This window comes from Pleurodeles waltl, chromosome 8 (genome assembly GCF_031143425.1).
Source record: "Pleurodeles waltl isolate 20211129_DDA chromosome 8, aPleWal1.hap1.20221129, whole genome shotgun sequence".
NCBI lineage: Eukaryota > Metazoa > Chordata > Amphibia > Caudata > Salamandridae > Pleurodeles > Pleurodeles waltl.
The window spans coordinates 14741970-14754121 of NC_090447.1; the positions used below are offsets into that span (position 1 = coordinate 14741970).

At 45.3% G+C, this 12152-nt stretch overlaps 1 protein-coding gene across 1 annotated transcript in view; it reads left to right on the top strand.

Annotated features, from left to right (window-relative positions):
• Positions 1-2938: 2938 nt before the first annotated feature.
• The window catches only part of LOC138249289 (extracellular calcium-sensing receptor-like), a 45671-nt gene continuing 36457 nt past the window's right edge, over positions 2939-12152 (top strand). Inside the window, exon 1 of the mRNA XM_069203245.1 lies at positions 2939-3223. Coding sequence (XP_069059346.1) covers positions 2966-3223 — 258 coding nt within the window. The 5' untranslated portion in view covers positions 2939-2965. The remainder of the gene's footprint in view (positions 3224-12152) is intronic.

A 12152-nucleotide genomic window follows, 5' to 3' on the forward strand; every position in this document is an offset into this window, starting at 1 on the left:
CTGTGGTTGTTTGCATGGCTTTATCTGGACTGGACCACATGTTGGCTCCATCCTTCCCCTACTGCCATCATCCTGGCTCCTGAGAAAGAAAGCTGCTCCCAGTTTCAGATGTGGATGCGTTCCACGTAAAAATGAGAAATATCTTTATTTTTCCTCGCTTTTGCTCTTTCTATGTGTGCTGCAGAATGCAGCACATATAAAAAAAGGAAAAGGTTTCTCTGGATTGTTTTTGTGCAGGAAGGCCCACCTTCCTGCACATCAATAATCATCCCTGCAACACAGGCCACCCTTGCACCACGGTTGAAGGCTTCTTGTGTTGGCACTAGGCAGCCAAAACTGCGCCATCACAGGGGAAAGGACAGGAATGTGCCACATTAGATAAATACATTGCATCCCTTCCCTGTCCCTGTCATGCAAGGCAGTGCAGCAAGATGACTTGCTGCATGCTCTGTGCCGCAAAGCCCATACATCTGGGCCTTGAATGATTAGATGGATGGTTGAAGGCATTGACCGATGGTCGGGCAAACAGATCCATCACAGATTTGCATAGGGGGCATTGACTTGGTCAGGCAGATATTCTGTGTCAATGCAGACTGTTAGACCTGACAGCCTTAGGGTGTCTCCCTCCACTTTTTGGACACTGTTTTTGCTGGTTTTAGGACTCTGCGCACTTTACCACTGCTAACCAGTGCTAAAGTGCATATGCCCTCTCCCTTAAAACATGGTGACATTGGCTAATCCCCAATTGGTTTATTTAATTTACTTGTAAGTCCCTAGTAAAGTGCACTATATGTGTCCAGGGCCTGTAGATTAAATGCTACTAGTGGGCCTGCAGCACTGATTGTGCCACCTACTTAAGTAGCCCCTTAACCTTGTCTCAGGCCTGCCATTGCAAGGCCTGTGTGCAGTTTCTCTTCCAATTCGACTTGTCATTTAAAAGTACTTGCCAAGCCTAAAACTCCCCTTTTTCTACATATAAGTCACTCCTAATGGGGCCCTAGGTGACCCCTAGCGGAGGGTGCTTTGTAGACAAAAGGCAGGACATGTACCTGTGTAGTTTACATGTCCTGGTATTGTAAAACTCCTAAATTCATAATCCACTTATGTGAGGCCTGCTCCTTTCATGGGCTAACATTAGTGCTACCCTCATATACTGTGTGAGTGGTAGCTTCTGATCTGAAAGGAGTAACCAGGTCATATTTAGTATGTCCAGAATGGTAATACATAATCCTGCTGACTGGTGAAGTTGTATTTAATAGTACTATTTTAGAAACGCCACTTTGAGAAAGTGGGTATTTCTCTGCACTTAAATCCTTCTGTGCCTTACAATCCAAGTCTGGCTAGGTTCAGTTGACAGCTCCCTTGTGCATTCAGTCAGACAAACCCCAAACACAGGATGCTCACTCACACTTGCACACATCTGCATATTGAAAGGGTCTTCCTGGGCTGGGAGGGAGGAGGGCCTGACACTTACATGTCAAAGGACAGTAGCCTGCCCTCACACAAGGGACTGCCACACCCCCTACTGGGACCCTGGCAGACAGGATGGAACTGAAAGGGGACCTTGTGCACTTCTAAGCCACTCTTTGAAGTCTCCCCCACTTCAAAGGCAAATTTGAGTATTTAAGCAGGGTCTCTGACCCTACCAACTCAGACACTTCTGAGGTAGACACTTCTACTTCACAGATACTTCCTGGAGAAGAAACCCTGAACCAGAACCTGCAACCTGCCAAGAAGAACTGCCTGGCTGCCCAAAGGACTCACCTGGACTGCTTTTCTGAGAAGGACTGCTGCCTTGCTGTTGCCCTGCTGCCTTGCTACTCTCTGGCTGTGCTGAGAAGTGGTCTCCAAAGGCTTGGATAGAGCTTGCCTCCTGTTCCCTGAAGACTCAGGACCAAAAAAACTTCATTCCTGAAAAACCCATTCCTAGTGCGGTGAAAAACGATGCACAGCCTACAAGAAACAACGTACACCCTGCATTGCGGTGAGAAAATCACTACACGCCGAACCGGAACGATGCAGCCCAACTTCGCGTGGAGAAGATCGATGCAGTGCCAGCGTGATGACGGAAAATTCGACACACGGCCCACTGGATCGACGCAAAGCCGAGCCGGAATGACGCAGCCCGACTTCCTGAGAGGAATCGACACAGCACCTGCCGTGCGGCAGAAATTTCCACACATCGCCCACTGTATCGAGACAGACCCTGTGACTTGGTCCTGCACGCCCAGGATTTCGACGCATCGTCCCAGGGGCATCCGAAAACCCCGCAACCCAAAGAGGATCCCAGTCTATGTGGCAGAAATCGACACAATGCCTGCCCTGCGTGAAAACTCAACGACGCATTGTATGTGTGTGCCAGAAAAATCAACGCACACCTCCACGGTTTCCACTCATCTCCTCCTCTGTGGTCCCTTGCAGAGAATTTGAATGCAAACCAGGTACTTTTGTGCTTGCAAGAGACACTTGTTGCTTTTCAAATTTATATAATTTTTATAGTGATATCTCAATGTATACTTATTGAATCTTGATAGTTTTGACCTGCTTCTTACCAGATAAATATTATATATTTTTCCAAAAACTGTGCATTTTGTGATGTTCTACTATGTTATTGCATGATTTATTGCACAAATCATTTACACATTGCCTTCTAAGTTAAGCCTGACTGCTCAGTGCCAAGCTGCCAGAGGGTGGGCACAGGATAATTTAGATTGTGTGTCACTTACCCTGGCTAGAGTGAGTCAGGGGGTAATCTGACTGCCAACCAAAGGCTCCATTTCTAACACAGACTTTATCTAAAGCTCTTCATTAAACACTTTATAATAATTGTGTTTTTGATTAATATGTTGAGGATGTGGTATGTCTTTTGATGTGAAATAGGTGTGAAGTTTCCTTTCATTATCCTCCAGACACCACTTCTCTTCTCTACAGGTTCCACATACGCTATTACCGGGATGTGTTGGCCATGGTTTTTGCAATTGAGGAAATTAACCAAAATCCAGACTTATTGCCGGACATCACCCTGGGATTCTGGATCCTGGACACGTGCATGTCTCCGAGCCGGACACTTCGAGGGATTTTCGGGCTGCTCTCAGGGGAGCAGGGACCAGTTCCTGACTACAGATGTGGTTCTGGCCCTATGGCCGCCGGCGTTATTGGTGAATTAATGTCCTCCATATCTGTGCCAATGGCCAGGATTCTGGGACTCTACAACTTCCCACAGGTGAGCACTCAACAACTCCTAAGAATCATTCCTTTGTGTGTCCATGCGTTAATGAGTGCAGGCCAGGTGAAGAGTCATCAGAGTGGTTTACATGAAACAAGAGCTGCAACACATCAGGGTATGCCTGTACCATTAGGAAGGCTTCAACAGATAATTAGGAAAAGAAGCAGTGTTTTAATCAATCAATCAACCACTCACTTGAAGCAAAAGATTTTACACCTGGCACCAATGCAGGGGTTACTCACAGATGGGCATGTTTACAAGCGGGATTGTGTGACTCTTGCACCGCACAATGTGGTGCGAGAGCGGCACAAGACAAAAATAAGATTTATGAAGCGTCTCAAGGCCACCTTGTGTGGCCCTATAAGTCTTGATTAAAGCACCTCAGCGCAAGTCTCTGCATTGCTTTACTCTTTACCAGGGAGGCATACATGGGTGTTGCATGGGTATTCCCATGAGGCATCCATGGATTTTGAGGCATTTCCAGATTTACCAGAAGTGGTAGACCTGGGAATGTGCCAAAAACCTACACCTCCCCAGGTGAGGTGTACCGAGGAAAAATATTTGTATTTCTGCAGCACACAATGAAATAGGAAAAAAGCACTCAGGATTGTTTTTGTGTAGGAAGGTGCCCCTTGCTGCACAAAAACAACCCGCATGCAACAGTGCATGTGTTGGTGCTAGGCAGCGCATTGTGCGCCAGCACTGGCGAAGGACAGGAATGTCCCATATTGGGATAATTACAGCACATTCCTGCCCTTCCCCAGTGACGCAGGGCAGCACAGCAAGGTGGCTTGCTTGGCTGTGCCACATCCTCATAAATAGGCCCCAGAGTTTTTGTAGATCTAACCACAACTGTTATTACGCAGAGTGGTTTCCAAAACAAAGACCCTTAAATAATCCTGTCCACTGAGAGTGTGGAAACTCGCCTCACATCTGACATACACTCTGGTTCTAGTCTAGATTCTTTTTAGTGGGCAAAATGTGTTCCCCTTTGAAGGATTTTGTAAGAGCTGTTTAACTCTGTGAGGCATTGATGATTTTCAGGACCACTGAGTGAATAATGGAATGTCTAACTGAATGAACAGGTGCACACACTGAGTGGATGCTGGATGCGGATTTGCAGTATTTTAGGTCAAATCTGATGAGTTAGTGGTTAATGATTTACAAAAAAGTATTTATTCAGTTTTTTGTCTTCAACCTAACACTACAAACCTGAGTAGAATGCAGTGTATCAGTCAACTGGACTGGGCTGTGACTTTTTGCTCTTTTCTATGTAAAAAACATGAGCCACTACACATTATCCAGTGCCTAATTCAAATTAAACAGTTCAATCGAAATGAAACATATAATAAAAATGTTCTTTACAGACAACTAACTATATGGATTAATGATAAGTGTGTTGCTTTCAGAATAGTAAAGCCTGAGATAGAACTATATGTTTGAATTAATCAAAATATTTAAAAGAAAAACAGATTAGTTTATTCCTGCACCAAAGAATGGATGAAATGGGTATACATGTATTGGCGCAAGTCCTTGTACATGGAGTATGGCCTTAATGTATCAGCTCATTTCCCCATAAGCACAGAGGGCCTGATTCACGAACGTAAACTTAGACCAAAAGTCTAACTAAGGTCAAAAGTCTAACTTTACTACTTTCTTAATTCACAAAGGTAAGTTAATACTAGTAACTTTACTACCAGTAATTTTACCAGTCGTACTACTACTACTAACTAGTAGCTTTAATTCAAGTTAGTTTACTAGCAGTAAAAATGCTAGTAGAAATTTACCTTTGTGAATACCGAAAAGTAGTAAAGTTAGACTTTTGGCCGATGTTAGACTTTCGTCTAACTATACCTTTGTGAATCAGGCCCTAAGCTTAGTTTAGACCGAAGTCTAACTTAGACATCAGGTATAAAGTTAGACTTCAGGTCTAAACTTGTGGCCCGACGCAGAAAGGTAAACTTAGACCAAAAGTCTACGTTTACAACTTTCTGTATTAAAAGAGGTAAGTGACGAGTAGTATCCATACATCTGAACTTGAGGCGGAATCTCTGCACTCGGGGAGGAATCTCCTCACTCCGGGAGCACATCCACCCGAGTGTGGAGATTCCACTCCAGGTGCGAAGATTCCACTCCGAATGTGGATTGAATCTCTACATTCGGGCCGAGATTCCACCCTGAGTGCAGAGAGTCTGCCTCGAGTGTGGACATAAACATAACTATTCATAACTTACCTTTATGAATACCAAAAGTTGTAAACTTAGACTTTTGGTTTAAACCTAACTTTGTGAACCTTACCTTTGGTACCCTCTACTCTGAGTGCAGAGATTCCACTCCGGATGAGAAGTGGAATCTCTCCACTAGGGGAAGAGATTGCGCCCCAAGTGTGGAGATTCCACAACTCATAACTTACCTTTTATCCTTTTATGAATACCAAAAGTCTTAAACGTTGACTTTTGTTCAAAGTTTACCTTTGTGACTTTGACCCTTGGACTTTAGGTCTAAACTTAGACTCAAAATCTGAACTTAGACTCCAGGTATAAAGTTAGACTTCAAGTGTGCAGTGAGACTTTGGGTGTAAAGGTAGACTTTAGGACTTAAATTTGGACTTTTTGCCTAACTTTACCTTTGTGAATTGGGCCGAGACTATTTACAGCCCTTTCAGACCTATGGACCTATGAGAAGCCATATTTCATAACAGTACACAAGCATAGTGAAACGTTTCACTAAGATTTGCATTTCCCGATGTATGACAAACACAATTTGCACACTGGTCTATTTATGTAATAATTGTTGGTTTGGTCCTTTAGACAGAAAATGCTATTTCAGCACTAGTTGATGTAAATAGTTCCAGAAAAGGGACAGTGGGAGTAGAGACACTGGAGGCAGAGACACTGGAGGTAGAGACAGTGGAGGCAGAAACACTGGAGGCAAATAAAGCAGAGGCAGAGACACCGGTGGCAAAGACACTGGAGGTAAAGACAGTGGAGACAAAGACACTGGAGGCAGAAACACTAGAGGCAGAGACAGGGAAGGCAGAGATACTGGAGGCAGAGACAGCCAAGACCGAGACAGTGGAGGCAGAGACAGTGGATGCAGTGACACTGGAGACAGAAACTCTGGAAGCGGAGACCATGGAGGCAAGGTTACTGAGGAAGAAACACTGGAGGCAGAGACACTGGAAGGGGAGACAGTTGAGGCAGAGACAGTTGATGCAGAGACACTGGAGGCAGAGTCAGCCGAGGCATAGATACTGGAGGCAGAGACACTGGAGGCAGAGACAATGGGGACAAAGACACTGGATGTAGAAACACCAGGGGAAGAGACAGTGGAAGGGGAGAAAGTGGAGGCAGAGACAGTTGATGCAGAGACACTGGAGGGAGAGACAGTGGAGACAAAGACACTGGAGGCAGAGACCCTGGATGCAGAGACACTGGAGGGAGAGAAAGTGGAGACAAAGACACTGGAGGCAGAGACCCTGGATGCAGAGACACTAGAGGCAGAGACAGTGGGGGCAAAGACACTGCAGGCAGAGTCAGCAGAGGCATAGATACTGGAGGAAGAGACAGTGGAGAAAGAGACAGTGGATTCTGTGACACTAATTGAGAGACACTAGAGGCAGAGACACTGAAGGCAGAGACAGTATAGACAGAGACAGTTGGAGAACAGGCACTGAAGGCAGAGACAGCTGGGGCACAGACACTGGAGGCAGAGACACTGGAGGCAGAGACACTGTGGGCAGAGACACTTGTAGCAGAGACACTGGAGGTGGAGACAGTGGACACAGAGACACTAGAGGCAGAAGGACAGATTCACAAAGATAAACTTTAACTTTTGGTCGAAACTTACACCAAATATCTAAGTGCCTGATTTATGAAACGTTAGTGCCGCCTTTACGTCATTTTTTGATGCAAAAGCGGTGCAAACTTACAAAATATACTCATATTTTGTAGGTTTGCACCTCTTTTGCGTCAAAAAATGACGCAAAGGGAGAGCTAACCTTTCATTAATCAGACCCAAAGTTTACTACTTTTTGTATTCTCAAAAGACATTTATGGATAGAATCTTTATGTCTGCACTCGGGTAGCAGATTCCACCCCAGGTGCTAAGTGTACTCTCCGCACCCGAAGTGTACTCTGCATTTGGAGCAGAGATACGCCTGAGTGCAGAAAATACACTCCAGGTGCAGAGAGTACACATCTGGTAAAGAGAGTACACTCGGGGTGATGAGAGTAAACTCAACACTTGGAGTGGAATTCCCGCCCAAGTTGGGATGTAATGATACTGCTCGTAAATGTCCTTTGTAAATACCAAAAGTTGTAAACTTAGGGGCAGAGTTAAAAAACATAGTGCTGCACCGAGTGCAGAGCCACTTTTTTTGTGCCCTTTAGCACCCCCTAACACCACCATGTGTGTGCCGTATTTAAAATATGGCGCACCATGGCGCAGGGGAGGGGCAATAGTGTCATTTTATTTGATGTTATTGATGTATTCTGCAGGAGTAGCACCAACATTTTGGCGCTACTCCTGCAGAATACATAGGGGCCCATTATAAATAATGGAAGCCCCCTTTTATCACCTGCTTTGAGTAGGCGTTAAAAGTGCCAAACAAAATGGCGCAAGGAAATTTCTTTTTTTTCAGCCCCCCAATGGGGAAACACCCCCCTTTGCATACAGTATGTCTGGCGCAGGCCTAATGTGGCACAAGGGTTTACAAAGTGGCACAATGCATGCATTGCACCACTTTGTAACTGTGGCGCAGGGAAAATGCCACTTTAGCACCGCCTAAAAAAAATGACGCTATGGCATTGCTAAGGTGGTGCCAGGGGCTCTTAGATCTGCCCCTAAGACTTTTGGTCTAAGTTTAGAAGTTAAGTTTACCTTTGTCAATCGGGCCCAGAGACACTAGAGGTAGAAACAGTGACAACCAAATGGCACAGCATGTTATTGAAATCTGCTATGGCCTACTCAAATGCCAACAGAGCTTACTGCTATGACATTCTCAAATGACAACAGGGCCTACTCAGACCTTCATCTTTCCGATAGCACAAAACTCAGTGTCACCCAATGTGGCAATAGCCACAACTGTCAATTTCAGAACTCAGAAACAGCAACAACTGCAGTAGCACAGAGTCATATTTGAAAAAGTTATTTCACCTTTTCAAAGAATACCCAATGCAAAGTGCATGCTAAAGGACACACGTCTGTGAATGAGCAGATCATGTTCTCTGAAAAAATTAAGAAAATTCACATGTATTACTGAGCAGAAGGGAAAACATAAAAATTCCTTTGATTCAACTTAAAATGACTCTTATTTAATGAACTTCTCAGATTGATAAAGACCTAGCTGCATATTCACAAGCCCCTTGTGCCGCATCAGTTTTTATGATGCACCAGCGGCACAGAGTGCGTATCTGTATCCACGAGGCCACACAAAGCCACTTTGCATGGCTTTTCATAGCCTTTTAGATATGACGTAGGGTAATGCAGCGCAAGTCACTGCGCTGCCTTACACTGCGTCGGGGGGCGTTCCATGGGCATTGCTGTGGGTGTTCCCATGCAATATCCATGGGTTTTGATGCTGACCCAGATGTCCTATAGGGGGTAAACCTGTGGTAGTGCCAAAACAGTACGCCTCCCCAGGGGAGGCGTAAAGAGGAGAAGTAAGTGTATTTCTCCTCGTTTCCTCCTTCTATGTGTACTGCATTCAGCAGCACTCTTAGAAAGAGGAAAGTGCCCCTTCCTGCACAAAAACAATCCTGCCAACAACTTTGGCGCTAGGCACCAAATCATGCACTGGCACGGGCTGAAATGGCAGGAATGCACCGTATCTTGTAAATATGTTGCATTCCTGCCCTTTTGAATTGGAGTAGGGCAGTGGAGGACAATGACTTTGCGGCGCTGGCCTATGGGACATCTTTGCAAAAACGACCCCAGTGTTTTAAGGGCATGTACATGCTTTCTTGTGCTATTAAGTTTGACCCGGGATCGGCTTCAGGAAGGAAGATACCCAGGGCAGAGCTAAGAACGACAGATAGCAGCACCGGGCAAGGTCGCGCTGAGAGCGTTCTGGTGGGTTCTGGGAAACCTCTTTCTTCTAGTTTGCAATTTTATTAGCACTCGGTACACATGGGCACTGTGCCCCTTACGGTCTACCTTTCTAAAAACCTGCACTGAACATGTATTTTTAGTGAATTGCACTCTGTAAGTCCTTGCTAGACTGGCAACCCATGGAGTTCACTCAGGTCTTCACCATAAACCTGGAGTCAAAACCAGTTTTAGCTACTTGGTAAAGGACAGAGAGCTAGAAGCAGGGGCTGCTCCTTCACTATGATGAAGGAGCATCGCCCCACAGGCTGTGCTAGAAACAGACAAATAAAACAATTAATTGTTTTATTTGTCTCGCTTCTGGTTCAGCCAGCAGTGCAGGGAGGGGCGGGGCTGGGCCAATGGAGGTGGGAGGGTGGATCGGGGGGAGTGCACCTAAGTGCTCATGTGTGTTTGGCCGGCCAAACACACATGCGCACTCAGGTTTCTCCAGCCCGGCGGTGTACACAGCCGGGCTGGAGAAACTGCACAGACCCCAGGGCTTGTCTGAGCGGCAGTCACTGCTGCTCAGACCAATCCTGACGCTGCTTTCATGCAAGGTTTTGCATGAAAGCAGAGCCAGGATTGCTGGGGAGCCTGTGCTGAAGAAGAGGAGCGTGAGGCGGCAGGAGGCGGCAGGGACAGAGGCAAGGTAAGCTATTTTTATTTATTTTTAAATTGTACCTCGTCTCCGTTCCCCCCTTCCCCTCCCCTTGTGTTATTGGACGGCCGCCGCTGGCTAGAAGGACAGTAAGATCTACATTGAAGGTAGTCTGATAATATCCAAAATGTAACTTTTGTTAATAAACATATCAGAATTATGAGATTTATGTTTTTTACCGCACTCAGTATCATACCAGGTGTGGTTGAAATTAACCTCTTTAATTTGTAGCTGGTCACATTTCTTGGAATTTAAAGGAAGGAAAAAAAATCACAGAATATATCATGACTTCTACATTTTGGTGCTGTGAGCCCCAAAAACCACTTGTTATACCCATTTTAGAGGAAAACTTCACACAATATACAATAGCCCTCTGTACTGTATTGTTAGATGCAAAAAATATTACATTTAATAGACAGGCTAGGTTTGAGGTCTAAAACATAAATCCTTGTGAGAAAAGGAAAGTGAAATTTCTTTCTGTATGTTCAAAACTTAGGGGCATATTCACTAGAAAGTGGTGCATCATAGATGATGTGCCACTTTCCTTGAGCACCCCCTACCAGCACCTAACAACACCGTGGTAGTGTTGTATTTATGATACTGACCACCATGGCGGTCGTTAGGCCGTTAGGCCAATAGCGTCAGAATTCTTTATGCTATTGTGGTGCTTTGCTGCAGTAGCTTCAAAAATGTTGGCGCTGGTGCATCAAAGTGCAAGGAGGCCCATAGGTTACTATGGGTGTGTCATTTTAATGCCTGCATTGAGCAGGCCTTAAAAATGAAGCCATAAATGGTGCATTGAGATCTTGCAAATTTCACCACACCATTTTTGTGCGCCTCCTAGTGCCAGAATGTGGCGCAAAGGGGTTATAAAATGGCACAAAGCATGCATTGCGCCACTTTGTAAATATGGCGTGGCAAAAATGCCTTCCTTACTCCACATTAGCGTAAAAAAATTATGCTAATATGGTACAAAGAGGCGCTAGGCGCTTGTAAATATTCCCCTTATTTCTTTATTGTCAACAGAAACTGACTAACATGTTTCACAACTGCAAGGTCACTTCATGAGGGCCAAAATGTGAAAAGTTATTTTTTTAGTCCCAATGTCTGCCTGTTCACAAGGACCTCCTTTTTTCCTTGCTTGATGAGTTGTGAATACTCGGCCACTCGTAATGAGGGTGTTGGTGTACGATTTTGTGTGGGAGATTTCGGCCCTTCTCTCTCCCGCTTGTTCCCTCTTCCTCGTACATGTGTCTCCCAACACCCCATCTGTATGTGAGAGAGACAGCCATTGAGCCGCAGGTCACTATATAGGAGTCAGTGTAGTCACCCAACTAATTAGAATCCTGCAGTGCTTAATTTGTAAAACAAAAAGTGGCAACGCCCTCGTAGGGAGATCAGTGCAGCTTGCACCATCCATTGCCCCTGCCAGGCCTGCCAACGACTGGTCCAACTCAACTACTAACCATCACACCCCTACAACTGTGACAATTCACACTATTCCAGGTGCCCCAGCACCGTAAAGATGGCCTAGGCAGCAGGTCTGAGTCCTTTTTAATGTAAATGAAATGAATAAACAACTCCTGCATAGTTCATTTCTAATTTAGACAGACAGCGCCACCATATGGCAGACTGTCATAAGTGCTGGCGTTGACAATAAAGAGCACCTCAAACCAGCAGCTCAAATTAAGCACTGGATTCCTGTGCCTACAGCTCTGCCATTTCCCAGCTCCCTCTATCTGTTCCCTTTTCTATCCTCCATTGTGTTGCTCTCTCTGTTGTTGTGCTTTACCCTAAGTTTGTCTACTCTCCCACCTCTCTTCCTATCTCTTTTCTCTCTCTCAGCCTTCCTTTGTATCTCACTCTAGCTGCCTCTCTCTTCATGTCTTTTACTGTCTTGGTCTTTGGCACTTTTTCTGCCACTGTCACTCTTGCCATGCTGTTTCTCCTTCACATATCCACCTGCTTACTCCAATGTGCACTTTTCTCTCACTCTCAGACTGTCCAGTGCCCCCTCTGCACCCTCTCTTTCCCCCTATGTTTCTTTATCTATGTCTTGGTCTCTCTCACTCACTCTAAAAGTCTGTAAACCTTCCTCTGAACTCATAATGCCTGGGGATGCATGCACTGCTGGGAAAGCATCTCCAGCCAGCACTGGAAGCATATTGAGACAAGATG